The sequence below is a fragment of the Globicephala melas genome, chromosome 13, assembly GCF_963455315.2.
Source record: "Globicephala melas chromosome 13, mGloMel1.2, whole genome shotgun sequence".
NCBI lineage: Eukaryota > Metazoa > Chordata > Mammalia > Artiodactyla > Delphinidae > Globicephala > Globicephala melas.
Window position 1 is genome coordinate 70,951,175 of NC_083326.1, and position 19,519 is coordinate 70,970,693.

Consider the following 19,519-nt stretch of genomic DNA (forward strand, 5'->3'; position numbering starts at 1 on the left):
CCGGGATGTCTCCCTGGGCCTCTTCTCCAGCGCCTCACTCTGCACCACATCCTTTTCTGGCCGTCAATCACCGTGTCCCACCTCCACACAGAGATCAAAAGCTTCCTGAGGGCTGACTCCATGCCTCAGATTTCTTCCCCACCTTCATGATCTCTCATTCCACTGAAAGCTCGGGTATCGGGCCAGACCTAGGTGCAAACACTGGCTATGCCACTTGGTGCTTTGTGACTTGGGATAAGTTACTGAACCTCTCTGAGCCTCAGTTTTTTCCATCTGAACAAGGTGATCATACCTGCAGCAGACATTGTGGGTGCCCTGCCCACCACTCAAGTACACGCCAATGCTGCGTGAGGATTTTCCTCTCCACCACGGAGCACGGCCCCAGCCAGGTCAGAGGAGTCTGAACGGTGAAAGCCCCAGACACAGCCTCAGGCAAGGACAGAGGGGAACTAGGAAACAAATACTCCAGGTCCCCTCCCCCTTGGGCAGGACCACCCAGAGGTGAGCTGTGCTGCTCCCCAGGGGTCTCCAGTGAGAACGAGCCTCAGGTGCCCACACCTTCATCACCTGCTTCCCTTCCCTGACTCACTTCTCCTCCCCACACCGGCTCCTCAGGGGGTCACCTCCTAAAACAACTTGCAGGGGGCTGCTTCTATAGGAACACAAACCACGACAATCCCTCTCGTGTGGACTGTCCCGAGGCTCATGTGAGCTCGCTCATTCAACAAACACTTCTTGAATGTTCACGAAACATCAAGCAGGATGCTGGATGCTGGGGATACAATGATGAACGTGATGCAGCATCCTGGAATACAGCAGGTGCTCAATAAATGACACCTATTGTGATCATTCTAGCCCAGAGGTTTAAAACTGGTAGCCCACAGGCTGTATAGTGCCAGCAGACAAGTTCTGTTTGGACTAAGCAGCATTTTTTTAGTACTCTGTCCTCATTTCATAATGGGGGGAGGGGATTACGGACAAAAATCTGGATCTTTCCGGTTCTCTTGATAAATCAGATCTGCCATCTCAATGCCACCTTCCTCACTTGTCAAGAACCAGCTGGGGCTGCGCAGCGGTTGCCCCCTTCCGATAAGGCGTGGGCTCTCCATTTGCCACAAGCCCCACCACTCCCTAGTGTATCACACCCAGCCTGACTCCACTCATTTCCATACTCACCTGGCCTACCCACGTGGGTTCTGAGTTTGAGACCCCTGGCCTGCATGTTTAACAACGTTTGACAAAACTGCAACATGGTTTGTACTCACCTTTTGACTGTCTCGATTCCCCGACTCCTGCTGACAGAGCCCCGTCTTGATGTCTTTGGCCTCTGAACTCTCCCTAGGGAGGCTGGGCCTCCCTTTGGGCTGCTCTTGCCTCCTCTCTCTGGCTTCCTGCATGATGAACAGGCCCTCTCGGATTTTGAGAGGGGGGCCTTTCTCCGAGTGGGCCCTCTTGACATCCAGCAGTGACCTTCCACAGTCCCATGGGTGGTTGCCCCATTGGGTCACACTGCCCTCCTCTCCCCTCCCGAGGGATTTCCTTGGGAGCCCTTTCTTCTGGTCAGTGGGGGAGGACCTGGGTGGCACGGTGGCCCCGCTGCCCAGATCCTCCCAGGAGGTGGTGGGCTTTGACTCAGCCGGGGAATGCGGGCACTTTGCACTGTGATGTTTACTGATGAAGGCCTTTTTCTCATCCTCGGTGACCCCCGAGCCTTTTTTCCTGGGACCTGCAGGGCCAGAAGAGGCCCCTGGATATTTCTCAGGAGGAGCTGAGTGCGGCAGAGCCCACAGAGGAGGGCTGACCTTGGTGTTCGTGGCTGCCTCCAGGGTCTCTGCCAGTTGCTTGCCCGAGCCGGGGGTAGGACTGGGGTTTGTTTCAGCAAAACTGGCTTGTTTCCGGGGCCCCTCAATTTCAGGGCCCTCCTTCAGGCTCCTCTGTCTCCGATCCACCTCGCCTTGCTGGCCAGGCCTCTCGGGATTCGAGCCTCTGGGCTCTGTGGGCGGTCCCCCCACCAGCTCCTGAGCCTCCCTGGGGCCTGCGGCCGGCTGTTTCTGGTACTCGGCCATCAGGGCGTCAATGTCGAGGACACTGGACCTGTAACCATCCTTGATTTTACCTGGGAACGTCTCGCTGACCACCTCCGTCTTCCTTCTGAGCAGGAGATGGGTGGCTTTCGGGTGACTTTTGAGAGCCGGAGGTGTTTTGGGAGCACCACGGGGGGACGCCTTGTTCCCACGGTCCTTCCAGTCGCTGTGAAAACCAACGCTGTCTTCCGGTCCCCGACGAACCCATAAAGCATCGTCATCGGAGATTCTCTCGCTGGGAGGACCCAGAATCCTCTCCCCAAGAGACGCTGGCCTCGGAGTCTTTGGAAAGCTTGCGCGGTCATGCTCTCTGCCTGGAGCCTGGTTTTTACTGCCCATGGTCTCCAGCAGCTCTTCATGGTTCAGAGAAACCAAGGTAGATGTTAAAAGATGAGGCGATGGAGGTGGGGCTATTTTTCTAGAATGTTCCATCAAGTTTTCGGACCTGGGCTTAACAATGCTCTTTGCTTTTTGAGTGTCGGGAATCTGATACGTCACTGCAAAAAAGGTCGCCTTGGGTTCCACAAATGACCCTTGCTTTGCTGCTGAAAGAACCTGTGACACGCCCGGGTTCTCCTGCTGGGGCTCCTCCCAACCGTGGGCTAGTTGGAGTTTTCCTAAGGCACCTGCGGTGTGGGTCAAATGACCCGTCCGTCTCTGCTCTGCCTTGGAAGAGTGCTCTGGGGCCAGTAAGCTGAATTCATCGAACTTCGCGTCATGGGGTAACGTCCGCCGCCTCCACCTCTCCATCCTCTGGTCGCTGGGGCTCACCTTCCGCATCCTGGCTTCGGGCTCCGGCACCCGGGCCGGCCTCGCTCCACCCTGGCCGCCAGCCACGGCGAGGGGCCCCTTCTGCAGTAGCACGTCTGCCTGTGGCCGGGCTCTGAAGTCAGAGGCCTCGCCCTTAGCCCTGGAAGGAGGCTCCAGAGGGCCCCCCTGGGGGGCACCCCTTTCCCCTGGCTTTCTTCCGGCCCCTTCGATCCCCTGGTGCTGGGCCTCCTGGATAGCAGCCTGGATGGTCCTCGCAGAGGTGGCCTCGGGGCTTGGTTCCGAGCCTCTCTCTTCACTGACCCCCACAGCGGCTTTCTGCCAGTTGATAGTCACCCCACCTGTCCATCTGGGTGACAGACAATTGCCTCCAGACGTGTCCTTTAGCTCTCGGTGGAACTCAGGCTTTGGCCCGCTGACCTCACGCGTCCCTCGAGCTTCCCAGATCAGACTGGCCCTTTGGACGGACCCCACCTGGCCTTCCAGCCTGCACTCGGGGTCAGCAGGGGTCACGGCAGGGGCCACCTCCTGGGACAGTGAGAGCCGAGACTGGCTGCTCCGGAGCGTCACAGCCTTCTCCTCGGGCGCCGTGGGGATGGCCTCGCTGTGCGCACGCTCCCCGACCGCGTGCACGATGTCATACCTGGGCTCGACCCTCTCGGATGTGGGAGGGCTTTCCAAGAGCTTGAGGCAGGGGTTATTACTGCACTTGTCGCCCACAGGGTATCTTCCCAGGACGGAAGACGTATGATGCTGTTTGGGCTCACCGTTGGAGAAGGCGGTCCGCCCAGATTTCTTTGGGTCGGGATTTTCCAACCACTCTTTCTTCAGGTATGTGGTCTGCGGGAAAGAGCTTCTCGACCCAAGGAACCTGGATCTGAGCTCCAAGACATCGGCTGTGTCCCTGGGGGTCATGGCTGCGGGACAGTGTCCTGATAGGTCAGCCACGGTGTGCTTCTCCACGTGATGTTCGAATACTGTGGCCCACACGGTCTGGAAGCTTCTGTCATCATCCGGGGTGCTGGCGGAAGGGCTCAGAGGCCCCACCACACTTTCGCTCCAACCGCTGCCAGGGACTTGGTCAGAACTGTCTTTCCACTCTGTCTGCCTGGATTTCTCCCGGGGCGTCGCAGGCTTCCAGGGGCTTCTTGGGACAGATGCTCCGTCCACACCATGCCCTTCCTTCTGCTGTGGAAAAAAAAAAAAAATCCAATTTAAGTTAAAGGGTTTGAAATGGAGGGAATTCCCTGGTGGTTCAGTGGTTAGGATTCCAGCCTTCCATTGCCAGGGCCCCGGGTTCGATCCCTCGTCAGAGAACTAAGATCCCACAAGTCGCGCAGTGCAGCCAAAAAAAAACGTCGGGGGGCAGTTTGAAATGGAAAGAAAGAGATGAGGTGATTGAAATAGCTGCTTTTATTGATTGATTGATTGATTGATGTATTTATTTTTGGTTGCGTTGGGTCTTCCTTGTCGCGTGCAGGCTTTCTCTAGTTGCGGCGAGCGGGGGCTACTCTTCGTTGCGGTGCGCGGGCTTCTCATTTTGGTGGCTTCTCTTGTTGCAGAGCACGGGCTCTAGGTGCGTGGGCTTCAGCAGTTGTGGCACATGGGTTCAGTAGTTGTGACTCGCGGGCTCTAGAGCGCAGGCTCAGTGGTTGTGGCGCACGGGCTTAGTTGCTCCGCGGCATGTGGGATCTTCCCTGACCAGGGCTCGAACCCATGTTCCCTGCATTGTCAGGTGGATTCTTAACCACTGCGCCACCAGGGAAGCCCTGAAATAGCTGCTTTTAAAATCACAGCAGTGAGACACCATAAAATCTTACAGACTGAACATAGCCAGTGTGGGTGAGGATGTGGTGAAACGGCCACTCTCAGACACGGCCACTCTCAGACACTGTTGGTGAGAAGATAAATGGGCATGATTCTTGGGCAACTCAGTATATCTCTCATGATTTTAGGACACTCATTTCCTTTTATCTGGCCGATTTCCTCCCAGGATTCTTGCTTTGCTCACGTGCACTAGTCTATGTGAACAAGAAAGTTCATACAGCACTGTTTGTGAAACGAAAGAACACAGAAACAACCTAAATGCCCATCTGAAGGGCACTGGCTAAATAAATTCTGAAATATTCAAACAATTGAATACCACACAGGCACTTGGATCCACAGAAGTGGGGGCAGGTCCCAATGTCCTAACGTCTAAGAACACACAAAATGTCGTGCTGGTGGAAGAAAAGCAGGATGAGGAACTATATATTTATAATAAATTACCATTTTAAAAAACTACATGTGTACATGTGTATAAATATGTACGTGAGTACATAAACAGTGGAGAAAAGATAACAATCAAACTGGGAGTGAAGGGCTTCCCTGGTGGTGCAGTGGTGAGGAATCCGCCTGCCAATGCAGGGGACATGGGTTCAAGCCCTGGTCAGGGAAGATCCCACATGCCGTGGAGCAACTAAGCCCGTGTGCCACAACTACTGAGCCTGCGCTCTAGAGCCCATGAGCCACAACTACTGAGCCCACGAGCCACAACTACTGAACCCACGTGCCACAACTACTGACACCCGCACGCCTGGAGCCCGTGCTCTGCAACAAGAGAAGCCACGACAATGAGAGGCCTGTGCACCGCAACAAAGAGTAGCCCCCACTTGCCACAACTAGAGGAAGCCTGTGTAGCCAAATAGCCAAATAGCCAATGCAGCCAGAAATAAATAAATAAAATAAATTAATTTAAAAAAAAAACTGTGGGTGAAGGAGTGAGGGTAGGAAGAAGAAATGAGGAAGAGAACATCATCTTTTAATCCTACACATTTTAGTTCTGTTGGGTTTTTATAATATTCATGTATTAGTGCTTAGTCATATCTAAAATTTTTCTTTTCTCTTAGAAAAAGGTCTACTTCAAGAAGTTACACAAAGATTTAACCATACGACCCACCAATTCCATTCCTGAGTATATACCCAAAAGAACTGAAAACAGGTGTTCAGACAAAAACTTGTACACCAATGTTCCGCAGCAGCATTATTCACAATCGCCAAAAGCTGGAAACTCAAATGTCCGTCAATGGATGAATGGATAAACAGAAAGCGGTATATCCATGCAATGGAATATTATTCATCCATAAAAAAGAATGCAGTACTGATACATGCTATAACATAGATGAACCTTGAAAACATAATGCAAAGTGAAAGAAGTCAGACACAAAAGGCCACATACATGATTCCACTTATATGGAATACCCAGAATAGGCAAGTCTATAGAGACAGAAAGCAGATTCACGGTTGCCGGGGGCTGGAGGTGGGGGATGAGGAGTGACTGGATAAGGGGTTTCCATTTTGGGAAAACTAAGGGATCTTAGTTCCCTGACCAGGGATCGAACCCGCGTCCCCCGCAATGGAAGTGCGGAGTCTCAACCGCTGGACTGCCAGGGAAGTCCCTCTCCACCATTTTTAAAGAAATGACTCAGAAGATCCAAGGATAAAAACAGGGCTAACCGCCCACCCCAGGAGTGGTGGGCACTGTCATTCAGAGCCAGTTCACCTTTGTTAGGGGTTTATGATGGGAGGGGTTCAAATGGGCTTGGAACCAAGCTCTGGTGTTTAAAACTCTGTATAATTTTCTTAAAAAGTAAAACTATGTGATCCAGCCATTCCACACCTAGGTATTTATCCAAGAGAAAACAAAATAGATGTCCCTACAGACCCTTGCCCACAGATGTTCACAGAAGCTTTATTTGCAACGGCCCCAAACTGGAAACAACCCAAACGCCCATCAAGGGCTGAATGGATAAGCCAACTGTGGGCTACCCATACAACGGAGTACTACTCGGCAATAAAAAGGATGGGCTATTGACACACATGATGAAGCTCAAAATAATGATTCTGAGTGAAAGAAGCCGGACCGAAAAAAGAGCACTGGTTGCATTTATATAACAATCTAGAAGATGCGAATGAATCTACAGTAACTGAAAGCAGATGAGTGGTTGCTCTGGGGGGTCACAGAGAAGAAACTTGCATGTGCTGGAAATGTCCACTGTCTTTATTGTGATGAAAGTTTCAACAGGTGTACAAAGATGTCAAAGCTCACCTGCTTATATGCTTTAAACATGTCCAGTTTACTGTATGTCAATTATACCTCAGTGAAGCTGTTTAACAAAAACTGATACTGCAGAAAGCATCAACCGCAAACCCGTTATACCTAGCAGTTATTTTATGAGCTTTTTAAATTAAACAGACTAAATGGGGACTTCCCTGGTGGTCCACTGGGTAAGACTCCATGCTCCCAATGCAGGGGACCCAGGTTCGATCCCTGGTCAGGGAACTAGATCCCGCACGCATGCTGCAACTAAGAGTCTGCATGCTGCAACGAAGATGCCGTGTGCCGCAGCTAATCCAGCACAGGCAAAATAAATACATATTTAAGAAAACAGACTAAATGAAAATATGTTTTAAGCAATTTAATTGATGGTAACTCTCCTCCTTTTTCTTCGTCTAGGTGACACATCACGGTGGGGAAAGAAGCAGGGACCATAATGGGGGAAAATTGAGGGGGGTTTCTATTAACATTTTTACATCTTCATTAATTTCTTAATAAAGCAGACATTCTTACACAGGAAAGCCATGTCCCTCCTCCCATTTGCACAGACAAAAAGAAATGCCTGACGATTATATTTGCAACGGGGAATCACACAGCCCATCATACCGGAAGGGACTTTAAAAGTCCCAACATTAAAGGAAAAAAATGTCTTAACAGTTCATGAGAGGTTTCTGATTCTTTCCTGGGCCCTGGAGATCATAAAAGCCCCTTTTCCAATAAGTACAACTACCTGCTGGGGAAAAGGACGCGCCAAGCGGCTCCTTACCTTTTCCCTGGGTTCTCTAGGCAGCTCACTGCTCGGCTCAGAACACTTCTCACATGTGACTTCGTTGCTTGAAGCTGCACTTGAAAACCTGGCACAGAGATCCAAGTTACTTGTACAGGGACCAGCAGCTGTGGCTCCCTCCAGCCCACACCCCGTAACTAGCTCAGGAACCCAGGGGTGAAACCAGCACTGAGATCATCAAAGCAACACTGCCCAATTTCCTCCGAGAAGGGACATGTCCTTTGCAGTTGCCAAACCCCTCCGGCCCAGTGGGGACACCCTACCTTAAACACAGCATCATCGGGGTAGCAGGAGCCCCAGGCTTGGGTGAAGAGACCTGGGTGCTAGTCCCAGCTCTCCTGCCTCCCCACTGAGGGAGCTTGGGTCAGGCTTGCGACCTCACTCATAAAACAGGGATAATTAACACCTCCTCATCGTCTTTTGTAGGGCGGATAAGAGGCTACCCAAGGCCCTAATAGCTACGTGAAGTCGTTTAGAGAAGAGTGAAGATGCCCCAGGAGGGATAATTAATGGTTGTAACCTCACAATAGCAGCCCCACCGCAGACCGACCACGGGGGCAGTGGGCAGTCGGGGAATGTGTCGGGGCACGGGCCTGCCTCTGCCTCTCCGAGTGACCTGGGCCCAGTCATTATCCCTCTCTGGGCCTGTTTCCCCACTGTAAGGGGAAGAGGGAGAAAGGGGAGCTCTGGAGCTACACTTTTTCCATCTCTGAAGAGTTCTCTGGAGCGGACGCTGAAAGATTAGCTCAGGGCTGGGGGCTGCAGAGAAGAGGGAGGTGAAAGAAATCAAACTGCTTAAACTTGACCCACACGCATCAGTCCAAGGTCTGCCTCCTGGGAGGCGTGAGGCTGTGCATGAGTTGTTTCTAAGCCCAGAGCCCTGGTTTCCCCTCCTGTCAGATGGGAATAACCCGAGACACTGGGGGATGCAGAGAGGGAAGGTGCGTGAGGTCCCCGACATGGGTGCCCCTTTCTCTGTTTTCTGGGGTTTTTAAAATTTTTTTTATTATTATTATTTTGCCACGCTGTGCAGCTTGAGGGATCTCGGTTCCCAGACCAGGGATTGAACCCGGCCCATGGCAGTGAAAGCGCCAAGTCCCTGGACAGCCAGGGAATTCTCCCCTTTCTCTGTTTTCTGAATTCAGGGGTTCACGAGCCTGGCTGCACTTGAAAATCACTTGGGAAACTTTTAAAAACCACCATGACATGGGCCCCTCCCCAGACCAGCTGAATCAGATTCTCTAGGGGGTGGGGTGGGGGCCAGGCATTGGTATTTTTTTTTTTTCCAGGTCATTCTAACTGCTGAGAGCCACTGGTCTAACTCTGGCCAAGCTGGCTGCCCGGGTTCCCAGGGCCTGAAGGGCAGTCTGCCCAGAGCTCCCCTTGGAAGCTCCATCCCTGACAAAGTATGTCAGCGGCAGGCATGTCATTAACAAGCTGGCAGAAACCCCCGGTGGCATCCCTCTGTCCTGGCCGAGAAGCCACTTGTGGAAAAACGAAGGAGCAAGAGATGTCAGAGGCCAGGCCAAGCTTAGAAAATCATCAATAACCATTAGGATTAATCGTATCATTTGGAGCTACAGCGTGTTGCGGGCTCCCTTGGGTGGAGTGACTCTCAGCGTTATCTCTCTGAGTCTTTGCCTTAACCCTTAAAGGCAGGTCTTAGCATCATTTCCGTTTTGGAGATGAAGAGACCGAGGCTCAAGGCGTGAAGCTACGCACCCAAGTTATCATGACCCGTCTGATTTTGTTTTGGGGGCCATCCACAGAGGTTTAGGTATATATTAGGTGTCCTCGGACTTCAGGAAAGGAAAGCTTAGCTATGGAGACAGGCTGAGCTGGAATTGCACCAGGCTCCTGACTTCCTCATGGTATTTCACCTTTCCTGTCCACATCTGTGAAATGCGCACAATATTTCCCCCTGAAAAGTGCACAGAGGGGAAGGTACGAGGAAATGTATGAGGAAACGTACGCGGGCAGCTCCCCTGTCTCTCCACACCTCAGCTTCCTCATCTGAGAAATGGGAGCTAATGCCACTTCCTCTGTGGGCTGTGGGTCAACTGAGAGGGGGCGTAAGGCGGGCAGCACGGAGCGTGGCGCCCTGCTGTTTCCTTTCCCGACGGGTCTCTGGTAAGGGGCTGAGGACCTTGGAGGCTGGGGGAAGCCAGTGGGATGCTCCCACTTACAGTTTGGTCAAATCCGCTGACAGCGGCCGTGCCTGGATCGCCTTCTTCCTGATCTCTGGCTTTGCTTCCGAGCTCTCGGTGGCCCAGCCTTTGATCCGCTCCTGGACGCTCACGCCGGCTTTCCCCAGCTCCGGCGCAGCCGGTGGGGACTCAGCGGGGGCTGACGGGGGTGAAGACCCCAATGACAAGGCTGAGGCGCTCTCCTCACCAAAGAGACTGACGTGCTTCTTCACGCTGCCCCTCGGGGTCCGCTCTCCCCCTGCCTGGGTTTCCCCATCAGCTGCTCTGCTCTTGACCTCAGCGATTTCTTGGCCTTTTCCAGGCCTGGGCGAAGGGGACTGGGGGGCCCTGGGTGCCTTCTCCGGCTCGCCATCCAGCTTGGCTTTCTCTTCCCCAAGATTCTGGTCACTGATGGGGGTGACCCTGGCCGAGCCCCCCATGGTTCTGAGGTGGCCCATCTCTGCCTGCTTGCAGAGCAGCCTCTCCTTCCGTTCCTGGATCTTCCTGGCCACCTGCAGGAAGTCAGAATCTGGGTCGTGAAGGGGAGCCTCTGCTTTGACCAGACGCTCCCCATCTACTTTGGGGTCCAGGTCAGGCCTCTCGGGACCCCGCCACTGGGCCGTGGATCCTGCTATGGCCTCCACCTTCCTCGCCAAGGCCTCTCTACTCTCGAACCTGGCCGTGAGGTCCACGGACAGAGGCCGAGGCCTCCTCACCCACGTCTTCTCAGGAGGGGTGGGGGGCGCCTTCCCCACCACGGCTGCCCCGCCAGGGCCTGCTGGCTTCTGAGGCTGAATGGACTCGATGAAAATGGCCGACACGGGCCTTCTCTTCAGTCGAGGCCTGGGCTCCAGAGCAGGGCTACCCGCGTCCTCCACGCTGCTGGCCTTTGACAGAGGCTCCTTTAGGCCTGTCTCCTCTTGGGTGGCCGCCGGCCTGGTGACCTGAGACACGGAGGCCGGTCGGGGAAGAGTCCCCGCAGGCTTTCGGGCTGGCAAGGCGGGCTTGGTGGCCACCTCAGGCCGGGAGGCAGAAGGGGACCCCTGAGACACGCCTGCGTCGGCCTCCGGAGCCCCCCGGCCGACCCCCTTCCCCAGGGTAGGCCCGGCTTTGGTGGTTTCAAAGAGTATCATGGTGCTGGGGTTAGGCCGCAGCACCGCGGCCTTGGAGAACAGAGACGAGCTGCTCGGGCCGTCCCCGCTCCCCGCCTCCTGCCCCACCAAGCCAGGCATCTTCTCGTCCAGCCCCTCTGCCGCCACGCCCCGGGGGAGCCCCCCGGTAGGAGACGGCCTGCTCAGGCTGGGCCACGAGGAGATCACGTCCCCGGCCTTCTCCTTGGAGAAGGGCTTGGGGGTGAGTCTCGGCAGAGGGAGCAAGCGGACTGGGCTCCTGAGGGGGCTTTTCCCTTCCAAGAGCAGCGCTGAGGGGGCCCCGGAGGCGCTGCCAGCCTGGCGGAAGTAGGTCCGAGTCAGAGCTTCCTCCTTGGAGAGCTCGCCCAGGCCTGGCACTCCTGTCAGAGAACTTATGGAGCCGACCTCCACCCGCGTCACCATGGTTACGGCTGTGGATCCATGGGGAAGACGAACATCAGAAACAGAGAGGCAACCACTAAAAAAAATAGTAAATTTAAGATTCAGTCAGTGTCTGGGTTGAAGCAGAGGGATTTGGGGGATGGGGATCAAGAGACCAGAGTCCCGGGTCTGGACGACAGCTCTCCATTGACCACCGGGCCAGCCTGGGCCAGTGCCTTCACCTCTCGGCTGTGGGCAAAGGGCAGTGGACTAAATGGCCTGACTCTGAAGTTCATTCCGGCTCAAAGGACACAGAAAAGGTGCCAACACTCTCCTGGACTTTCCTGACTCAGCTAATCTCAAGGCCAGCTTTCAGGGTGAAAAGTGATGATCTCTGCTGTACAGGTATGGAAACCAGCTCAGAGAGGCCAAGTAACCGATCTGAGGTCACTCAGAGAGTAAAGAGGCAAAGCTGGGATCCAAACCCAGGTCAGACTCCAAATTCACACCACACGCTCCCAGCATAAACCCTGATGAGAGTCCTGTCACCCCGCAGTACTTTCCCGTTTCAGAGCCCGGCCACATCAGGCTGGTCCTGACCCTCATCACAGCCAAGCACAGAGAGGGTAGGTGACAAGCCCCACCTCACACAGCTAGCCAATGGTCACAGAGTTGGTCACTGGCCTTGGCACTCTAACCGTCCAGACAGTCCCTTATCTCTCCCCTCCCCAGTCCTTCCAGAAGCCTTAAGAGAAAGCCACCCTCATTTCCCACTCCACCTGGTGCTGTGATTGTCTGCCTCTGGGCTCTTTTCGGTTGGACGCCTATTTTACGCTGGCTGCCTTCACAGTCTCAGTAAGAAGAGTATCAGCTAACGATGAGAGTTTACCACGAGTGAGGCCTCAGGTAAGCCCAGTGCTTCCTCAAATCACACCCTCTTTAGAACCCTAAGAGGCGGGTATGTGATTGCCAGCCCCAGTTTTGCAGCAGCGCAGGCACAAGCCCCTTGTTCATCCAGTCATGAGCGCTGCTCTCTCAAGGCAGCAGCCCTCCTCGCTCATCCATCCTCCAATGACCCCGAGAAGCAGGGATTATCCTTATCTCCCTGATAAAGATGAAGGGAAAGGGCTCAGAGAGGTGGCCCGACTTGCCAACCATCACACAGCTGAAACGTGATCTCAAGTCCTGGACCCATTCAACTCTGCCTTTTTAACAATTATGTCCTCTTCCTTTCTGGTCTTAAAAAGTGCCAGACAAGCTGCTGTTCTTGATTCGTCCCCCACCCTAACCCCACCTTCACTCCAGTGCTCTCTTTCCCTACAAAATTGTCCCCAGCCTGCCCGCGTCTAGATGGGCTAAAAGTAGAAGGCATTTTAGTCCAACGCAAGCCTCCACTTCCCTTCCTGGGGCCCTACAATGCTGCCCCCGGCTCTGACTCACTCAGCAGCCTGCAGGAAAGAAAGGCAGACAGATTTTGATATTTTCTCTTCCTTACACACTTGATGGTGCTAAGAAGATTCCTTCTCCCCAAGGCGGAGAACACTGTCTAGACGGGGTGAGAGGCAGAAGAGAGGCACAGAAATGGAGAATGGGAAAATCGGAGACTTGGGAGGAACCCGTCTGCAAAGACTCGGGGTGGAGTTCCTAAGGTGCACAGGGTCCTGCCCCAAATCAGGACTGCTCATCGTTAGAGCCAGCTCCCGTGACCTCTGGGACACAGACATAGCCCGGACAGAGACACAGGACAAGAACAGGATTCAAAGGACAGAGAGGAAACTCCCTAGCAGAACCCACAGGAGCCCTGCCCACCCCCGGACACTCCAGCCCCACTTACCCGAGCTGGCAGGTCCTGGCTGGGGACGTGTGACTGCCAGAGAAAGCCAGCGGTATCGTGTCTCATCTCCAACGGGGCTGTCCGCACACTCCCATGGCAGGAGCCGGCAGGGGAGGGGAGGCTCGTCCCAGCAGGCTGAGTTTCAAGCAGGTCTGGGGAGACACAGGGCGAGAGCCTCAGTTCCGGGGTTCTGGCAATATGTGCACAGACGGCGCAAAGGCTTTCGAGCTCCAACTGCGTCTGCTGGTGTCTCCGCCAGCTTGTAAAACTCACGCTCCTAGCAGCTTTTCAGTATTGTCGCCTTATCTATACACGTGGGCATCAAGGGTGCCGAGTACAAACCGCAGGCGCTCCATAAAGATCTCCCCCGTTCCTCTGATACATGTTTACTGAGCACCTACCACGTTCACAAGGATGAATAAGAAATACCCCCTGCATCCAGGGACCTCAGAGTCTTGTGTGAGAAACACACACACGCATACACACACACAAGCGATTACAACACTGGGCAATAAACATCATGGTTTATAAAGGGGGACATGGGAGCACAGGAAAAGGAGGATTACCTGCCTAAAATTGGGAGTGGTGGTCCCGGAAGACTCCCTCGGTTTAGAGGAGGGAACTCCGGAAGACTCAAAGAGCTGGCTAATTTGGGAGCTATTTCCCCTGGTTCTCCTGCTCAGCAGTATTTGTACATTGCATCTCTTGGAGGTCCTCACATGCCTCCTCAGGGCCTTTGCATGTGCTGTGCCTGTTCTCTGAGATATCCCTGTCACTACACACAGACGCAGGCCCTCCCCTAAGATTGCAGTCCAGACACAGCTGCCCCCCTCCAACCTAGTATAATCTCCCTCTTACGTGTCCAGAGAGACCCACAGACCCTCAGCCAGACTCCTCAGAGCTACATTTAATAGTTCAAGATCCTTCATTTCACATCAATGGGAAGCCCCCAGGAGTCACCCTGAATCCCCAAGAGCTAGCACAGTGGCCTGGCAGATAAGAGCACTGAGCACATAATTATTGAGTGAATAAAGAAATGAATGAAGAACTATTCTCCTGGCCCTGCTCCCCACCCTTCTAAGATTCTAAATAAGGGCCAGAGTCCTGAGTTTCATGACACTAAGCAGTCTTGGTCACAAGGTGAACGAGTTCCTCTGGCTCTGGCAAGTTCTGGTGTGGCCACAGGTCAACTGCTACTGAATGACAGAACCAAGGAGCTACGAAGAGCCCAGCTGGGAGCTCAACCTGCTGACCCTGCCCAGAGGCCCCACCAGTTTCACCTGATGCACTGCCTGGGACAGGCCGTCGTCAGACACCTGCTGTGACCACATTAACCCCGGACTGTCACACCGGCTCATCTGCCCAAAGGTGGAATGAACGAATGCTTCTCTATACAGCTTTTCCTGGGAAGAACCACCAAGAGCGCTGTTGCTGCATCAGGGTTGATGGCTCACAAATGCTGCCCCCACTTTGGGATCTCTGAACCCATCTCAGTAGCCAGATTGCAGGGAAGGAAAAAGGGGAAACAAGACAAAGGCTCTTGGTCCGCACCCCTCTTAACCAGAACGGTGTCTCTGTTATCTGTAATCTCCTTTCTATCTTGGGCTCCCTCTCAAGTTTCCATTTGAAATGCCAGGCAGATGCCTGGTCTATAAATATGGTTGCATGAACGAATCAATGAACGAATCAATCAATCAATGAACAAAGGGGGAAAAAAAAGAGTTTTTAAACCACCATAGTGGATGGCTAAATAATATTTTGAACTCTTTCCCAAACCTAGAAACCCACGATTCTCAGGTTTTCCTTTAACCTGTTGTAAAATACAAGGAAACCAACTGAAATGTTCGCTTTAAAAGCTTGCTTTAAATGCATCACATATGTTATGCTTAATTTAAGAGATGTTAGTCTCTTCCAAAACATTTCAGAAGCCCACTCACACAGAGGACAGATGCTGTTTATTCCTGGGGTGGCCTCGCTCACTCTTTTTAAATATATTAGCACGATGGCCAGAGCCAGGTAAACAAGAGCTCCCTGGAGAAAGCAGGGACACCAGGTATGAGCTGTGTCTGGTTTTATCTACAAATAACCGTGAAGGTCGGCATGGGGGGACAGATGGGGAGCCAGGCTGATCTGGGAGGTCAGGAGGCTGCAGTGGACCAGGACACGGAGGATGCGGGGCAGCAGTGGGGGTAGTGGTGGGTGTACCTCTGCGGTTGCTGAACCTGCCAGGTCCACAGGCTCGATCTCCCCCATTTCCTGCGATTTCATGGAGAGAAAACCAGGTTCCTGAGGGTTGAGTCACCGAACCGATCGTCGCTGAAATTAGACAGGCGTCGTTCACGAGCATTCATTCCTCCCATCCCTCTGACCTTCCCTCTACAAGCCAGGCTCTGTGCTGGGTGCTGCGGGTGCACCGTGGAGCGCACAGGCTCCCAGGGAATCCGAGAGAACCTCACAGGGACGAGGCAGGAGAAGCCCTTCCATTCAGAACCCAACCATTTTGTAGCTTCTCTCTCAGATTCAGAGGCGTTGATTCATTTGAACAGCTGTTGCCAATCTTTCATAATGACACCCCTAAATCCGATCTGGGAGCTCACAGTCATTCACTCAGCCATCTCTGGGTGCCGCTTCCTGGGAATGCCACAATCTGGTGAGGGCCGTGAGCCAGTCCTGCCACCTTCCAGCGTCTTCCGGAATGTGACCTCGGCTCCCAAATCTGCGGATCCATCCTGTGTGGTGCCCCGTGTGAGGGGCCAAGTGCGTGTCCAGGTCTCCCCAGGAAAGCAGGGCTGTGTGGTGCCCCGTGTGAAGGGCAAGTGTGTGTCCAGGTCTCCCCAGGAAAGCAGGGCTGCGGTAAATGCACGGGCGTTGTCCGTCCACAGGCCCCAGAGGGAGGGGGACCAATGCCTAATATCGATGGAGTGTATGCATTCTCTCCTCTCCGTCCCCATGGCTGTGGCCCCAGCTCATTCATTCATTCATTCATTCCAATACACAGTTACTGAACACCTACCATGTACCAGGCTCTGGGGACACAACAGTGAACAAAACATACAGAAAGCCCTGTTCCCATGGAGCTGACAATCATGAACATAGGAAAAGACAATAAACGAAATAAATAAGCAAGAGGCATAGAATGTTGTTAGGTAAGTAACTTTCTCTGCTGGTGTCTCCTCCAATCTGTTCTAGCAGCAGCCAGAGTGATTCTCTGATACGCAGGGGCCACCATGTCACTCCCCACCTCCCCACTGCCCTCTAAATGAAGATCAAACTCCTTCCCTGGGGCCTGGCAGGATCTGGATCCTCTTCATCTCTCCAGCTTCAGTCTCATGATTGACACCTCCCCCTCCATCCATCTGTCTGTCTCTCACACTCACTCACATACTTACTGCAGCACATGAACCTCAGACAGGTCACAAGACACATCATGCTTTTCCTCACCTTCCCGCCTCTACACTGCCATTTCCTACTGCCTGGTTAATCTCAGCTCCAAGCAGCCGCCTCCTCCAGGAAGCCTTCCCTGATGCCCCAGGGTGGGTTCAGGTGCCTCTTCTCTGCTCTGGTATCTAACTCCCAGAGCTTCTCCCTAGTCCAGCACTGATCCCACATGTGGTGACTGCCTCTAGAGTGGGGGGAGCTCCAGGTCAGGAGGGTCCTGGGTCTGGTTCGCAGCTGTACCCCCAGGGTCTGATGCCGCACCGGACATAAAGTCAGTGTGCAAAAACTACCTCAAGGGAGAGCATCCCTGAAAGAAGAAAATAATAGTATCCAATGCAGGCGTGGGTGTGGGAAAACTGACAGGCTCATCTGCTCCCAGGGACAATGTAAGTTACAAAAGCAATTTGGCAATATTCACTTTCCACTAATGTTACTGGAGACCCCATCAAGACTCAGGGACCACGCTAAGTGACTCCGCACCTTCTGCCTTCTCCCATGTAATATTCTCAACAATCTTGTGCTTTTCAGTTTATTACCACCATTCTACAGATGAGGGAAATGAGTCAGATCTCAAGCTAGTGAGGGGTAGTGTTACAGTTGAAATCTTCTATGAATCAAGTGCTTCCCCCCATATACCTCACCCCAAAAACATTCATTTATTTTTGACTCAGTAATCCCACGTCTAAAAACGTGTCCTATGGAAGGATGCACAAAGGGGCATACACACAAAGATGCCCCCTGCAGTGTTGTCCATCCAAGTGCAGCAATAACGCACCCTGAACTTAGGGTGATAACTCTTATTTGAAAAAACCCAGGACTCAGAAGCCATTTGAAATGTCACAAAAGTTGCAACGTCAGCGGGTAGACCAGATCTCCAGTTCCCAGTCTGCCCACAAGTGGCACAAAAATCCCTTCACACCACATGGCCTGAGTTTGTGATCAGAAAAGATGGTTGCGGGACTTCCCTGCCTGCCAATGCAGGGGACACGGGTTCGAGCCCTGGTCCGGGAAGATCCCACATGCTGCAGAGCAACTAAGCCTGTGAGCCACAACTACTGAGCCTGCGCTCTAGAGCCCGCGAGCCACAACTACTGAGCCCATGCGCCACAACTACTGAAGCCCACGTGCCTAGAGCCCGTGCTCCTCAACAAGAGAAGCCACTGCAATGAGAAGCCCACACACCGCAACGAAGAGTAGCCCCCGCATGCCGCACCTAGAGAAAGCCTGCACGGCAACGAAGACCCAGCGCAGCCAAAAGTGAAAATAAATAAATTAATTAATTTATTTTTCCAAAAGATGGCTGCCATGGCTATCATGGCAAAAACGTAGAAATAATCCACATTCTCCACAAAAGGTGAAAGTCTCTCAGCCACATGTAAGGGGCTGTCCTGCATCTCTTGAAAGTGAGGACTGGGGACCCTGTGCAGGAAAGTGAGAAGAGCTCATGAGAATGCTGTTGGAGAGAGGGTGGCAGGTGGGTAATTTTCTGTATTCAAGGCTGTGACAACAGCAAAAATTGTTTATACAAATGGTCAAGGTCTGGAAGGGGAAAGGGACAGGTGAAAAGGAAAAGTGTCGGGGACAAGGGTGGAACTGTTATATTTTTAAATTCGTTTTCACTTTGAGATTCCTTTTTATTTCCATTAATGTTGTTTGTGCAGATTTCTTTTTAGGCCTCAATACCGGAAGTCTCCCTCTGAGCTGTGTTCTCCCCATCAATTCAAAATGTAGAGGTACCAAGGCTCCCTTCCTGCCCACTTTCAGAGCTTTCAAAAGCTGAGGATAGGGACTTCCCTGGTGGTGCAGTGGGTAAGACTCCGTGCTCCCAATGCATGGGGCCCAGTTTCGATCCCTGGTCCGGGAACTAGATCCCGCATGCGTGCCACAACTAAGGAGCCAGTGAGCCACAACTAAGGAGCCTGCAAGCTGCAACTAAGGAGCCAGTGAGCCACAACTAAGGAGCCTGCAAGCTGCAACTAAGGAGCCAGTGAGCCACAACTAAGGAGCCTGCAAGCTGCAACTAAGGAGGCCGCCTGCCTCACCTAAGACCCGACACAACCAAATAAATAAATAAATAAAATTTTTTTTTTTAAAAAAGCTGAGGATAAAGATAACTATCATTTATTAAGCACTAAGCGTGTGCCAGGAACTGTGCTAAGTGCCTTACGAATATGACTCATTTCGGCCCCTTAACAATACAAAGAAGCAGGTCCTGGGACTCCCCAGGCAGTCCAGTGCTTAAGACTGTGCTTCCACTGCAGGACATGAGGGTTCACTCCCTGGTTGGGGAACTAAGATCTCTCATGCTATGCAGCATGGCCAAAAAAAAAAAAGAAGCAGGTCCTATTATGAAGCCCATCTTACAGGTGAGGAAACTGAAGCTGGAGGAGTGAATGGATCTGCCGTGGGCAGCAGGAGGTATGCCGATCCACCCTCCCCTCCATAGGATTCCTTCCAAAGTCCACATGGGCTTAACTAGAACAAGTGCTTTTTTATGATGTTCAAATGTAAAGGACACTTCACACCCATTATGGTGTCTACCATCAAAAGAAACAGAGGGCTTCCCTGGTGGCGCAGTGGTTGAGAGTCCGCCTGCCGATGCAGGGGACACGGGTTCGTGCCCCGGTCCGGGAAGATCCCACATGCCGCGGAGCGGCTGGGCCCGTGAGCCATGGCCGCTGAGCCTGCACGTCCGGAGCTTGTGCTCCGCAACGGGAGAGGCCACAACGGTGAGAGGCCCGCGTACCGCAAAAAAAAAAAAAAAAAAAAAAACGAAAAATAATTCTGGAGATGGATGGTGGTGATGGTTGAGTGA

The 19,519-nt window shown here is 52.9% G+C and overlaps 1 protein-coding gene across 4 annotated transcripts in view; it reads right to left on the reverse strand.

Moving 5' to 3' along the window:
- The window catches only part of KIAA1671 (KIAA1671 ortholog), a 186,173-nt gene that overhangs the window by 118,897 nt on the left and 47,757 nt on the right, over positions 1-19,519 (reverse strand). For 3 of the 4 annotated variants that reach the window (XM_030860670.2, XM_030860667.2, XM_060310217.1), the window contains 4 exons: positions 13,267-13,418; positions 9,922-11,529; positions 7,715-7,802; positions 1,266-4,040 (listed from right to left, as the gene is read on the reverse strand). In XM_030860670.2, coding sequence (XP_030716530.1) covers positions 1,266-4,040; positions 7,715-7,802; positions 9,922-11,474 — 4,416 coding nt within the window. In that variant the 5' untranslated portion in view covers positions 11,475-11,529; positions 13,267-13,418. Of the gene's footprint in view, positions 1-1,265; positions 4,041-7,714; positions 7,803-9,921; positions 11,530-13,266; positions 13,516-19,519 lie in introns of those variants that run through there. The other variant, XM_060310218.1, reaches the window with a different exon arrangement.